Genomic DNA, 13,328 nt, shown 5'->3' on the forward strand with positions numbered 1-13,328 from the left:
CACACACACACAATTTTTTCAGTCTGTTCCTCTATTTTTAGTTTATTTCTGTTAGAATGAACAGGGGTAGGAAAGATTTATGATCTGATTATTGGAGCCAGTTCACTTATTAAAAAAAACCCCAACAACCAAAACCCCCAAACAAAACAAAACAAAAACCTGTAACATACCTAAATAAGAAAATAAGGCTGGAGTTTCACTGTCATTTTAAACTGGCATAGGACTTCCACATTTTTCAAAACCTGACAGTTAGTGAGCTGGTTTAGTGACCTAAACTGGCAGAATATTGTTCATCATTTTTCATAAAATGAATTTAATTCATGTTTAACTACGTAGATGCTAATGAGGTTGGATGAGCACTTGTTATAGTATGAAGGAAGCGGTGATAGCAAACAAACTGGGATGTGGAAAATAAAATGAGAATTCTGTGCAGCCAGCTCTTAGACCAAATATGAAGATAATCCTGAGAATCTTGCCTGTTTTGTGATGTTTTAAGAAGCTTCAACTGCTCTTAGTAGAAATAAAACTGTTGTAATTTAACAGAAATGAATAGTTGCAGGGCAGGAGGGAGCTGTCTAAGTGAGCTTTTCATATTTTAAAAACCTTTTATTTCCATGCCTCATACTCATTCTATCTTAAACTTTGCAGAACTAGAGCAATACAATTTTCAACCCCTTCAAATTGGTGCTTCTTTAATTTTTAATTCTTTTTGTCTTTTCTCCTGGAGGTCTAGACTAAGAATAATAATTTAAAAAAAATGGTAGCAAGAGAACCACAAGAAATGAAAACACTAGCTTGTATTAAATATCTTAAAAAAAAAATAAAAATCCATTGTATCGTTTCAAAATTAACTGTTTGGAGTTTATTGAGATCCCTTACTCTCTGAAGTTAAGCACATACTGCAGCTAAGGTTGCTTCTGTGTCCTAACATAATTCTCTTTTCATACCTCCACCAAACTGAAAGGTGACATGTTTTGAAGAGGTGTGTTTTGAAAACTTTCCTTACACCTTAGGCAAGGCTAGAAACCAATGACCCTGTGCATGATGACACTGAGCATGACTGATACATTCCTTTCAATTAATTTGTACATTTGGCAGTCAGTGATCAATGCAGAGTATATTTGTAGACACTTTTCTTCCAGGAGAAACAAGGCATGTTTGGGGTTTTTTTTAATGTTTCCATTATTTCTCTGCAATATTGCACAATTTTCTAAAATCAGAATCACATGTTGCCTTACTTAAAGAAATTCAAGCAAAAGAAAAAACACTCTTGGCTCCAGAGATACAGTTAGTGAGATCTTGCTTTACTTCTACTTTTGTGATAACTCAGTTGTGTCTGACACTGACTGGTAAACAGAAGGTCTATACTTTTTATACACTTATGTTTAAATATATTTATGCAAAGCCGACAAAGACACAGGTATGAATGATGTGGAACTTTACAAAAAGCTGGCAGTTCCAAAACTGAAAGGAATAAAAGGCAAATGATAAATTAATTTATCCCCAGAATTGTTAACAATACACTTTGTTAAGATTACTAAAACCAAATTCTACATGTCTGAAAATACTGAACAGTTCAGAAGCTTAAAATTTTGATTGATGAAAATATATTCCTGAATTTACCCGGTAAAGTACTAAACACAACAGTCAACACTGGCTTTCATTTTAATTATTGTTGAGATTTTAGACTCTGAAGCTATTTCCTGTTTATATTGTGTGGGACACTGAGGATATCTGAGCTATCCTTGTCTATTACTTGTTGTAATTGCCTGTTTCACCTGAAGAAAAATTTCCATCTTACAGTCCAGCACTATGTCTATTTCGAATATACGTTTATGTACATATATTATACATTCCTAGGTAATTTCAAATAATATGTGTAATGAACACTGTACTATTTTTGCACTCTGAACTTCAGTACTGAAAATATAAACATTTTCCTCTGCTTACAGTTTTCAAAATTTAAAATACTAAAAAAAAAAAAAAAATCATTACTAAGCAATCATTTGGTTTTCATGTTAAGACACCCTAGTTCTCTTGAAGCTACTTATTACCTTCAAAAGATATAAATTACCTAACATGATCATTTTTTACCATTCCTCAGAGAGGAGACATATAAACAGATCTGTCTCTATAGGAATAAATAGAAAACCATGTACCAACACAGGAGGCCTTTTTCTTCTGCTTGCCTGCACTTAATCTGTAATCCTTCATGTAATTTGAACAGTAATATTCATCACTTACTTGTGCATAAAAGTGCTGAGCTTCAGTTCTTCTGTAACTAAAACAAATTAATACGTTAGTCTTCATTAGTTGAACACAATGCACAAAAAATAGGTGCAAATTATTTATTTTTATGCAGGTCAAACCATGTATTGAAACTAATTTGAGAATTTCAACTGCTTGAGCAGTTAATTTATTGTTGCTGAAATGTAAGAATGTATAGCTAGCATATTTGATGAAAAAACTGTTTTTATCGTTACCTCAGAAGTATGAGCATTTGAAGCATGTCTGAGAGGGATGCTAAGAGACTAAGCTCTATATCAATAACGAATTGCCAGAACACAACGTCTGGTAGCTGTTGCGAGCAAACTCTTCCATAGAGAGGTGGTTTCTAGTAGGAATTTTCTGAATAGATGTAACTGAAGCAAAGACATTATTGAAATGTCAATGTTGATGTTATAGTGCTTAGGACCATACATATGTATTGAATTTTCAAAGACTAGTCTACAAATGTAAAATGTCTCTGTCCTGATATGTCACCCCCATTTAGGAACAAACTAGCGTGTTGCATCCCATCACACAGGTTTTGCATGGCTTTAGGCATTCTTGATCTGAAAAAGCTGCAGCATCAGCTATTTATTTTGTCTGTCTTGCATTTCCTGACTAAGTATTCCTTTTTCACTGCCTATTAGAAGTGGGATCTCCTTTCCCATCAACCCAGGCTCACTGAATGAGTATCACCCTCCACCTGATATTCTTTAGTTTAGCTACAAGGCTTTAATGTTCTTCTGAGGGACATTTTATAACTGAAATCAAACTGACCACAGTCTTTCTGAAGGTTACAGGACAGGCTGCCAGAGCTGGGACTGTTCAGCCTGAAGAAGAGAAGGCAGCTCAGAGGGTGTCTGATCAATGTGTATGAGTAGCTGATGGGACAGAATAATGAACAGAGAGTCAGACTTTTTTCACTGGCACCCAGCGACTAGATAAGAGGCATAAGGCACAAACTGAAATAAAATATATTCCATTTAAATGTGAGAGGAAATAAACTACACACGCAAAAAAAAACCCAAAAAAACTTCATTACAGTAAGGGTGATCAAACACTACAACAGGGTGCCCAGAAATGTTGTGGAGTCTCCATCCTTGGAGATATTCAGAACCCAACTGACCAACGTAGTCTAAGCAACATGCTGTAACTTAGCAGGTGTGGTGAACTAGACCATTTTTGGAGTACACTTCCAAATATCTGCCTTTCATAGTACTGAAATGCAACAGTTTTGTGATGAAAGTACTTCAGACTTTTTAACTACATACTCAAAACCCTTCTCTTTGAACCGTGACTTGAATTCGCATCCAAAAGGGGGTAAATAGAAGCTATTGTCTTTTGGTTTGAGCCTACCTAGCTTAATTTTCTGCACCTGAATGATTTGCTTGTAATAGAAAAGAAATTTAAAATTCTAAATGCTCTTAATAAATTTGAATTCTTACTATCTCATCCAGCCCCACTGCTGAGGACAGAGTTCTGTAAGTTGACTAGGGTAAACGAAAAGGCTAGCACCATGGCTTTGAATCTGTCATGGTGCTTCATAGGCAAACAGCACAGTGAGTGAAACACTGAAAACCAACGTTTTTAAGCACTCTTTGAATAGCTGAGCTTCTTATTCTCACTGTATAAGATGCACACAGCTGATGTCTTCTTTTCCCAAAGATAAGAACTGACTGCCTCGCCTCTGTAATAACTTTAACCTTGTAAATCAAATTGGGGAACAGAGATCTGCATGGAAAACCTTGGAGTCAGCTTTTCTTATTTATCAGAGGGATTAGAATTATATGGAACTTAATAGAACAGTAGCACGGAAACTTCTTATCATAGCCTATAAATGCAATGTGAGATTTTGTAGGAATTCTGACAGCTCCAAAGGTCTAATTTTTTAGTTTTTTTAAAATAACTGAAATGAAGATTGCCCAGATTTAGGATGGCATTGCAATTAGATGTTCCCAAGGTCACTTCATACCTCACCCATGATGAAACAACTAATGGCAAAACACTAACATTCATTGTTTTCACAATTTCCCTTATAGCTTGGCAGTGGTTTGGGGTGTTCTGAAAAAGCAGGAATTGATTTTTCATGTCTGGACTCTGTATGTCTGGGATGATTTGATATTAATTCATATGTACTTTAGAGGTGAGAATGTGATAATGTCTGATTGTTTCATAAATATAAAACAACAAATTTGCTACAAGGCACAAAACTAAGAAACAGGAAAAAGTCTTTCAGTTAACATCACAGAAAAAGCCTGTTATCAAAGCTATATTTAGAATCCACATCCATCTCCTGGAGCAATGTAATGATCCCGGGTTGTTCTATACTCTTAAAAATACCTAGCCAATTGTCACTTCTATGGAAGTCTCTAATTTTGCTACTGAGAACATCTTTTCATCAGTGGCTTTTTAAATTTTTAAATTTATTTTTATTTGTTAGCCTTGCTCATTTACCTGAAATTAAACTGAGATCCAGATTTTGGGATAAAGGAGGATCTTCTCCCATGTTAAGTTTGCAGGAACTGTTGCCTTTTCTTTTGATTTCTTGCTCTTCTCTTCACCGTGGGATGTTGCTTACTTCCTATAATTGCCAAAGAATTTTAATCCATCGAATCCTCAGCTACCGCAGTGGCATTACTCCATGACCTGGCAAGAGTCCTCAGTGATCTTTCTTATGTGAACATGAGCTGACTGAAAGTGGACCCAGGGACTGGGAACCAACAGAATCTCTCTTCTTTCTTCATATGCTGCTTGTAGAATTTTGAATCCACAGATAGGAAGAATGAACGAAATTATGTTGACCCTTCTCTGTGTCACTTCCATTCCAATTAGAGAGTGTTAACAAAGTTAGGAAGCAGGCCTGGCTGACTCTACAAAGAAAAACATTTGTGTGGAACTAAAGTAAATATTTCTCCTGTATCCAGGGCCCCTGAGCTGCCTATTTCTATTCTATGGCATGTGGATGTCAGTCTTTATTACTGAATGCTGACTATGCTACAGATTCCTGGAAGGTGTTTCAGGCCCTGTGAAGCATGAGGCTGTAGGAATTAGTTTTTCCATGTTTCCTCATAGTCTAAACATCTACTCCACAATTATGTGTGAATGAAATCCCTTTCATCTTGTTTTTGTCATGCCTAGGACTCCAGTGTGCATGACACTTAAGAGAAACTGAGTCCACATACTGTATCACCAGTTGTCCCCTAACAAGAAGTGTCGGTTCCAAAGACCTGGACTAGTTTTTGTCTTGTAAAAACATAAGGAAAGCTTCATTATAGTAACTAGTGGACAGCGATATTAAAACAATATAAGAAACCTAACTTTCTAATATGATTTAACTAAGCATGCAATCAGACTGATGACAGAACATTTAGTCTGTGATTCTTGATGGGGCTTCTGTACTTATTCAGAAGTGTTGATATGCCAAGACTTAAATGATTCCACCTGTCCCCAGCTGTATAAATGGTGTTAGCCAGCATTCTTATGGAAATTTCAGATATGCCTACACTGGAGTGAGACCATGACTGTATCTGATGTATGTGTACCCAATTTAGTTTTAGGATAGATAGATCAATCTGGTGTAAACACAATGGGAAAGGGTTCATGCTGAAAGAAAAAAACCCTCAAAATAACAAAAAAACCTCTACCCAAACACCCCCATGCTGAATTTGGTGCTTCTTCCTTTTGACTGCTAAAACTAGAATGTGAGTTGTTTGCTTTTTTCAATTAAAAGTATTCACATACAATTTCAACACTTAGATATTAGAGGAATATTTTTCCTGTTATATTTGTCTTTCTCCTTCCAATAAATACTTCAGTACTAGAAGTATTTGATGATCTAAATTTTGTACCTAGGTTCTGAATATGATTGTGTATTCCTAACTCTCTTTCTCTTTTGCTTAAGCCAAGTACACAGAGTATGAAATATTGTTGCAAGATAAGTAGGATAGTCTTGAGGTTTTTAATAACAAAAGAAAAAAAATAACAGGAACAAAAGACTCTATCAGCGGTGTAGGAATGTTCAGAATGGATTTTTCTGTCTAGCAAATCAAAAGTAACATGTAACAGTGTCCCATGAGCATCAGCTTTCAAAATACTAGGCAATTCATAGTGATATTTTTTGGTAAAATGCACTTGGAATGATGAAACAAAAAAGTTCCTGGTTCAATATTTTCTTAATGAAGGAGTTAGTGGAATGCTGCTATTCCTTCCTATTGGGTTAGGGTCAAAACCAGTTTATGGGTCCCAATATGCTCCAGCTCCTTTTGTATTTAATGGAATGAGTAAAACAGACTAAGAGTAACCAAGCAGGAGATTTTATTAAATTATAATCTAGTAGAAAGCATCTTCAAGATGAGCCAGATCAGCAGGATTTCAATATACTAATCTGTATCCAGTGAAGTCTCAATATAAAAAGCTTATGTGTTCATAATTTATGATTAAGCATATCATTATGTGCATATATCTTTATATACTGAGACTTCAGGGCAGAAAACCTATCTATATGAGACTTTGTTATCTTGGTTTTGTACAGATGCTTCAGAGAATAGAATTTCACGCACATTTTCATTTTTATTTTAAATGTTCATAAGCAGGTAATTGCAAATAGAAATTATTGCATCCCTTATTGAGTTTGTTGATCACAGGAAGGCACTAAGATCTCTGTAATCTCTAACAAAAGGCCTTAAAACTAAAGTGAGATCAAACAAATAATGTATAGATTATGTTCTGTAGGCCCTCCCATTCCAGTTTGTCATGGGAATAGCTCATCAGCTGGTAGAGAAATGAAAGCAGTAGGAATGAGGAAAAGAGAGGGAAGAAAAAGTCAGGTATTTCTGCACTGGACTTCTCCCTTTCTCTGCACTCAAGGAAAGATTATATACTAGTCTATTTCCCTGATTTTGGGATGGAGTTTTAAATATCACTGTGTCTGTCTCCTCCCAGTTTTGCCCCCATGCACAGGCTGCTAAGATTTTTTTCAACTGTTTGTCTTTTTATTGAAAGTCGAGATGTGAAGTTCACTTTTCTTCACACAGCAGATTTTAATTCTCTCTTGGTTTTTTTTTTTTCTTTTTTTTTTTTTTTCTTCTGCTTTATTACATTGCTCTTGTTCATACTGTATTTATTTTGTTTATGCATTCATATACATTGTCTTTGAATCTTAAAGTTTCTGGTTTAATTTATTTTTTTTTTCCTGAACAGTAAATTCTCTTAAATGAAATACTTCTGATTTTCTAAAAAATGTATAAAAGGGGACATGGTCTTCTTGCAACACCTCATGGAAGGACGATTAATCTTACTGCCATATGATAGGGGTGATAGGGAAAATTACTAGTAAATGTAGAAAATTTTTTAGATTTACTTGCTGAAATTTTTCATTTCTGCAAGGAAAACAGTTTTAACATCCAGAGTGTAATCTGGTTGCCTTGTCCCTACCCTTTATTTATTTTCTCTTCTTTTTGTATACTAACTTTGTCATGCACAGATCAGACTGCGATACTTTCAGCCACTGCAGATGCTTTTGGGTGGATTTTACATTACTGGGACTTGCAATGTGGCTTGTATCAGAAAAAAAATCTAAGAGCAAATAAAATCTTAGGCTATAATATCATTGCTATGCTTTTTCTGTTCTCTTAATAACTATCTGGATCAGTATAAACATCATTTTTTCAAATATCAGATTATTAGGTGTACTCGTTATTTGTTGCAAAATGTGAATCAATGAATTTAGAACATTGTAAGTCATTCAGAAATAAAATAGAACTACAGCATTGAATGCTAGCTTTTTCATCAGTATACAATTTTAAATGGTTAATTTAACAGCAGCAGTATGCAAGGCTGGACATCCCACAATGATCCTTACTTGTGAGATTACCACTTTTAAAATAAGATAATAAGGTATAACAAACACAAATATGGCAGTAGAAACACCAAATGCCCTGTAATCTGTGCACTCCACAACTATTTGTGCAAAATTTTGCGAATCACTTACAGCTATAGAAATACAGTTGAACTGAATCACTATTGAACACATGCTTCTAATGCAATCCTCATGTTTAGATAACTGTCGATAGGATTAGTTCATCCTTTATTTTTTCTGTCTATGAGTTCCTCAGTTAACTCATTTTTAAAATGCTTCACGTGGACTAGAACTGTATGTGTACAGATCTGGTCCCTAGAATATATGTGTATATATACATGAAGAATAGTTGGTACCGCCTATATTTAAACCAACAGAAAGTGTGGAAATGAAATGCAAAACTGTTTAATTAGAAAGCAGCCTGTCAGATCAGAAGATGGCTTAAACTGGATACAAGATTATTTCTTAGAATTTAATGTTATTTAAGTTGTTGTTAAATATTTATAGGCAGTGTAACACTGAAAATATCCCAAAAGATTATAGGATGCACCTATACTTCCCCAGGCTCTTGTGGACTAATCACTTTCCTTCTTCCATCTGACTGAAGATATGTGTCAAGTATAAGGCTTTGCAGAGTTTCAGCATAATCAGGATGGTCTGAAACAGTGTTATTTAGGTCCCTTCATGCACAAGAGACTAGAAACAAGATGTTGTTTTTCTATCTCTCCTTCATATATAGTCCTGTGTAAACATAGTTTAGGTTCTAGTACAGAATATCATTCTTTTCTAAGCATAGATGATAAAAGCGTGAATTCTTGCAATTTAAATACGTTGAGATTAGCCATTCTCACCTTTTGTTCTGGAATAAAGGAAAAGCCCAGTGTGTTTTACTTCCATTCTGGCACAGCAGCCCTTTGCTATTAGCTTTGTTCTCATGATAAACTCTAGATACATAAGAAGAAATTGAAGAAATAAAGAATAAATTTAAAGAAATTTAAAAGAAAATATGTTTTCCAAGAGTGTAAAGAGTGTAAAATACCCTGTCCATGAATTCCTTCAGCTCCTTCACACTTGATCACAGTACATGAAATAGTCAAATGGGTGGCATCTCTCTAAAGGATGCTGAAGATTTTTTTTAAAAAAAGGTATCAAGTTAAAGAAAATAAATTTTATTACTCAGCCAAAGGAAACACTGTAAAAATTATAGCTAGTAAGTAGCACTATTATGACAGAAAGATAAAGCGAAGGGCTTTTTTGTAGAATTGCATTCATACCACATGAAAGAGAGGATGCCATGCCTTTTCATCTACTCTTTTTTTTTTTCCCCGGATTTCTTAACAACTTTAATGAAGAGTCTTTTGTTCCTGTTTTTGAAGGAGGAGAAGAAAAATTACAACTTTGTCCTCTCCTTAAACATTACACAAATCTTAACGTAGAAAGCCCTTCAAACTGATGTGTTTTACTTTCTAACATTCAGAAAAGAAAATCTTTCTGCATAGGCATTATTCATTAATTAATGTAGATTTTAAAGTACTCATTGAAAAGTCCTTATCCACTATATAAAGAAAAAGAGAGCAGATGACATACAAAGATATGACACTACCCTTTGAACTACCCCTTGAAATACTGAAAGGTTCAAAAGCTACAAAATTATCATGTCATTTAAAAATACTGAATTATGAGAAAGAAATCCATTAAAATATGAAAATTTATATCTCTGTTATCCAAACACACATAACCTTATCTTTCTGAATGCATTGCTACATGGTACTGTTAATAAGTAAGTGTGTGCTTGGAAGGTGTCTTAAGTGCTTGACAATCTATCAAATAGAGACTTCTGTGGGTTGGTCTTGAAGTGTAAATTTTTTCTTATTTTAATAAAGTAATAGTAATGTTTATTCCATATCAGATCTTGGATTAGCTTTAGGGTAACAAGCTATGAAGCAACAGCCTGTAGATTTATGTGTATTAGACCAAATCTACTGCAGCATAATTAAAAGTCTGATAGAAATTGAAAGATTATTTGCCTGGATATAACAGTTGGGCATAAATATCTTTGAGACCATGGGACTAAGTGTGATAGGACTTGTTACATCTTTTCCTGGCATACAACAACAGCTGGATCAAGTTTTGTGCATATTTATTTATATGTGTGATTGCATTTGGGTTTGTATTTATGTGACTAGTGTGACCATGGTGAGATGCAAGTGGCTTTTCAATAAATGTTATCATCGTAGAGAATATAGTTTTTCCTGGTATGTTATATTACATTTTATTCTTAACAGCAAACTAGCTTTCCTCAAATTATACCCCATGTAATATATGTTCCCTGTGGTCTCTTTAGGTTCTCCATATAGAGACAAGATCACTATAGCAATTCTTCAACTGCAAGAGGAGGGCAAGCTCCACATGATGAAAGAGAAATGGTGGAGAGGCAATGGCTGCCCAGAAGAGGAAAGTAAAGAGGCCAGTGCTTTGGGAGTTCAAAATATTGGAGGAATCTTCATTGTGCTGGCAGCAGGATTGGTGCTTTCTGTCTTTGTGGCAGTGGGGGAGTTTTTGTACAAATCAAAAAAAAATGCCCAGTTGGAAAAGGTAAATATTGTCTTTTCCTATTTTATTTTATATTTACGGTCTATTTAAAATATATTTTAAGCATTTGTTAGTGAAATGTAGGTGATGCATACTGATTGCTTATTGTATAATACAGTACTTGTATAACAAAGGATCACAGCAAAGTACCCAAAGTTTTACATTTACAGCTTTTAATTTGTCTTCAATGTGTTTAATTGTAGCCAGATTTCAGGACAAGTGACTATTTCTCCTCTTATTCAAGCCTGAAAAAAGACAGCTTTTTACTCCTGGAAGTTCACTGCAGTTAATATTATGGATGAAGAAGAAATCCGAAACTGTAATGGGAAACAAATTAATCTACAGATAATTCTGATTTTCAAAAGACAAACTGTCTGTAGCTCAAAGTCAAAATCTAACAATGTTACTATAGAAATGTTCATTACAGAAGTTTATACTTGCAAAATTGTCCTGGTAGCATCTGGAAAAGATTAGATCAGCATGTTTTTTTGGTGGATTTACTACTGATATGATGTCCTGTAGTTCAAACTGACTCAGTTTTGAAAATTCTAGTGTTAAGTTGTTCTGTACTTGCAATTTATAAAACCATAATACTGTAATTATGCCCACACTATTAATATTTTGTGAAATTAATTGGAGTGATAATTTTTGCATAGTAAATAAATAATCTTTTTTATATATATATATATATATATATATATGTGATCGTGTTTAAACCTTAAACTCAAATTGTTTTATTGTTATGACAAATTCTGAATTTTAAAAATTGAGAGAAACAATTTGATTTTACTAGGTCTTTTTTTCTTCTCCTTTTGAGGAGCTTGTGACCTATGGTGATTTCTATATTTCTATTTAGAAATTAAATTTAATAAAATCAGTAGTAAATTTAAAAAAATATATTTATATTGGTATTTTTCCAGATGCTGCTGGTGAGTTTTTGTAACTTGAATTATTACTCAGAAAATTTACACTTTGTTTTCACTTCTTTTGAGGCAACCTTTTGGTATGCAAGTGTCCTGTTATAAATATACTGTTGAGAAGTTTTTTCTAATACAGACAAAGGCAGTGCGAGGTTGCAAAGTCCTAATCACAGTTTGAACATGGGTACGTTTTACTAAATTAAATTTAGATCCTCTTCTTTTGATACTACTGGCTGATTCTTTTCTGTTAACATACTATTGGAATATTATGTTTCTGAAATGAATTTGTGAAGAAAAAATACCAGTTATTTAAGTAACACATGTAAGTCTTAATAATTTTTATACATTCCTAAGGCGTATATGGATTTCATATGAACTTCATTATAATTTGGTTTAGCTTTTCTGGATTTTTAACAAGCACTCAGAAAAATAGGACTGTTTTGATAATAATCTTGTAACATGAGTTCAGTATTTCACAGGGTGTGAATGCATATCTTACATGACAATAACAACATGTTGGAAACCGTGTGAGGAAACAGAAACTTCTTAATTAAGTACTTGTTTCTGTAAGCCTTATGGTTTTGAGTTTGTTTGGATTTTTTTTATTTGCTGCTTTTTTGTTGTTGTTGTTGTTGTTGTTGTTAGTGATACATAGAGATAGCAGTGACTGGAAGTATCTGACCTTTTAGCTGTACTTTTGAACCAGAAAGGTCTCATCATCAAGTACTTAGATACTTACATAAGTTAGGAATGAATTTGAAGCAGTTGAGTCAGGTGTCCCTCTTCTCTTTCCTCCTTGCTGCCAATCTCTTAACTTCCGTCCCCTTCCTGTCACACCCACATACCTTGATGTCGGGAGACCACTAAAATTTCAGTAAAACTTGACTTATGGAATGAAATTAACAGAAAAATAATGCCAGCATCCCTAACAGATGGTCTGTTGCAGCATCCCCTCAGCTACTCTTTTTCAAGCACCCACAGGCCTTCAGTGAATGTCTTCCTCCATCTTCTCCAAATGTAGCAGATTCCCTTTGCCTGGGAGAGGGACCAGGAGCAGCAAAAGGGGAGATAAACAGTACTGTTGTCTGTCTCCAATCTCTACATCTCCTCTGCTGGGTAAACCATTCAAATAATGCTGCCCTGGCTCTCTGGCTCTCCTGTGGGGAGAGAGGTGGCACCTATTTTTGGTGACATTTATAGTTTAATTCTTTTAGAATCAGAGTATCATTTTGGCATTTGTATAATTCTTGTCAGCATTTGGAAACAGGGAAGATCATATTAACAACAAGGAAACAAAAGAAATCAAATAACTTTGGCTGCTGAATATGTAGAATATCCTGGGATATAAAGGACCATATTAATATGTGTGTTTGCTTTTTAATGTTTACAAAATATACTGTTGCACTTCCAATAAGGAGGCAATGCAGTTTTCAAGTGTATAAATTTGATATGTTTTTTAGCATTTTCAATGTCACCCTGCTCTTAGAGTGCAGATATAAACAGAGACATTGGTTGGTGTGAACCTAGATGTAGAAGTGAAATCTGGAAAATAATTGAGCTCAGAAAAGCAGCAGACAAAATTGTTATTCACTAAAAAAATGTTGCATCTTGTAACCAAAGTGGTTCAGAATATCCATGTTTCTGACATGCTCAGAAGTCCAAAAGAAACAAGTGACACTAGCTGTAGTCGT

At 34.4% G+C, this 13,328-nt stretch overlaps 1 protein-coding gene across 1 annotated transcript in view; it reads left to right on the plus strand.

Moving 5' to 3' along the window:
- GRIK2 (glutamate ionotropic receptor kainate type subunit 2) overlaps window positions 1–13,328 on the plus strand; it is a 439,062-nt gene that overhangs the window by 412,890 nt on the left and 12,844 nt on the right. Inside the window, exon 15 of the mRNA XM_074923172.1 lies at window positions 10,470–10,720. Within this exon, the coding sequence (XP_074779273.1) occupies window positions 10,470–10,720 (251 nt within the window). The remainder of the gene's footprint in view (window positions 1–10,469; window positions 10,721–13,328) is intronic.

Source organism: Athene noctua, chromosome 1 (assembly GCF_965140245.1).
Source record: "Athene noctua chromosome 1, bAthNoc1.hap1.1, whole genome shotgun sequence".
NCBI classification, from domain to species: domain Eukaryota; kingdom Metazoa; phylum Chordata; class Aves; order Strigiformes; family Strigidae; genus Athene; species Athene noctua.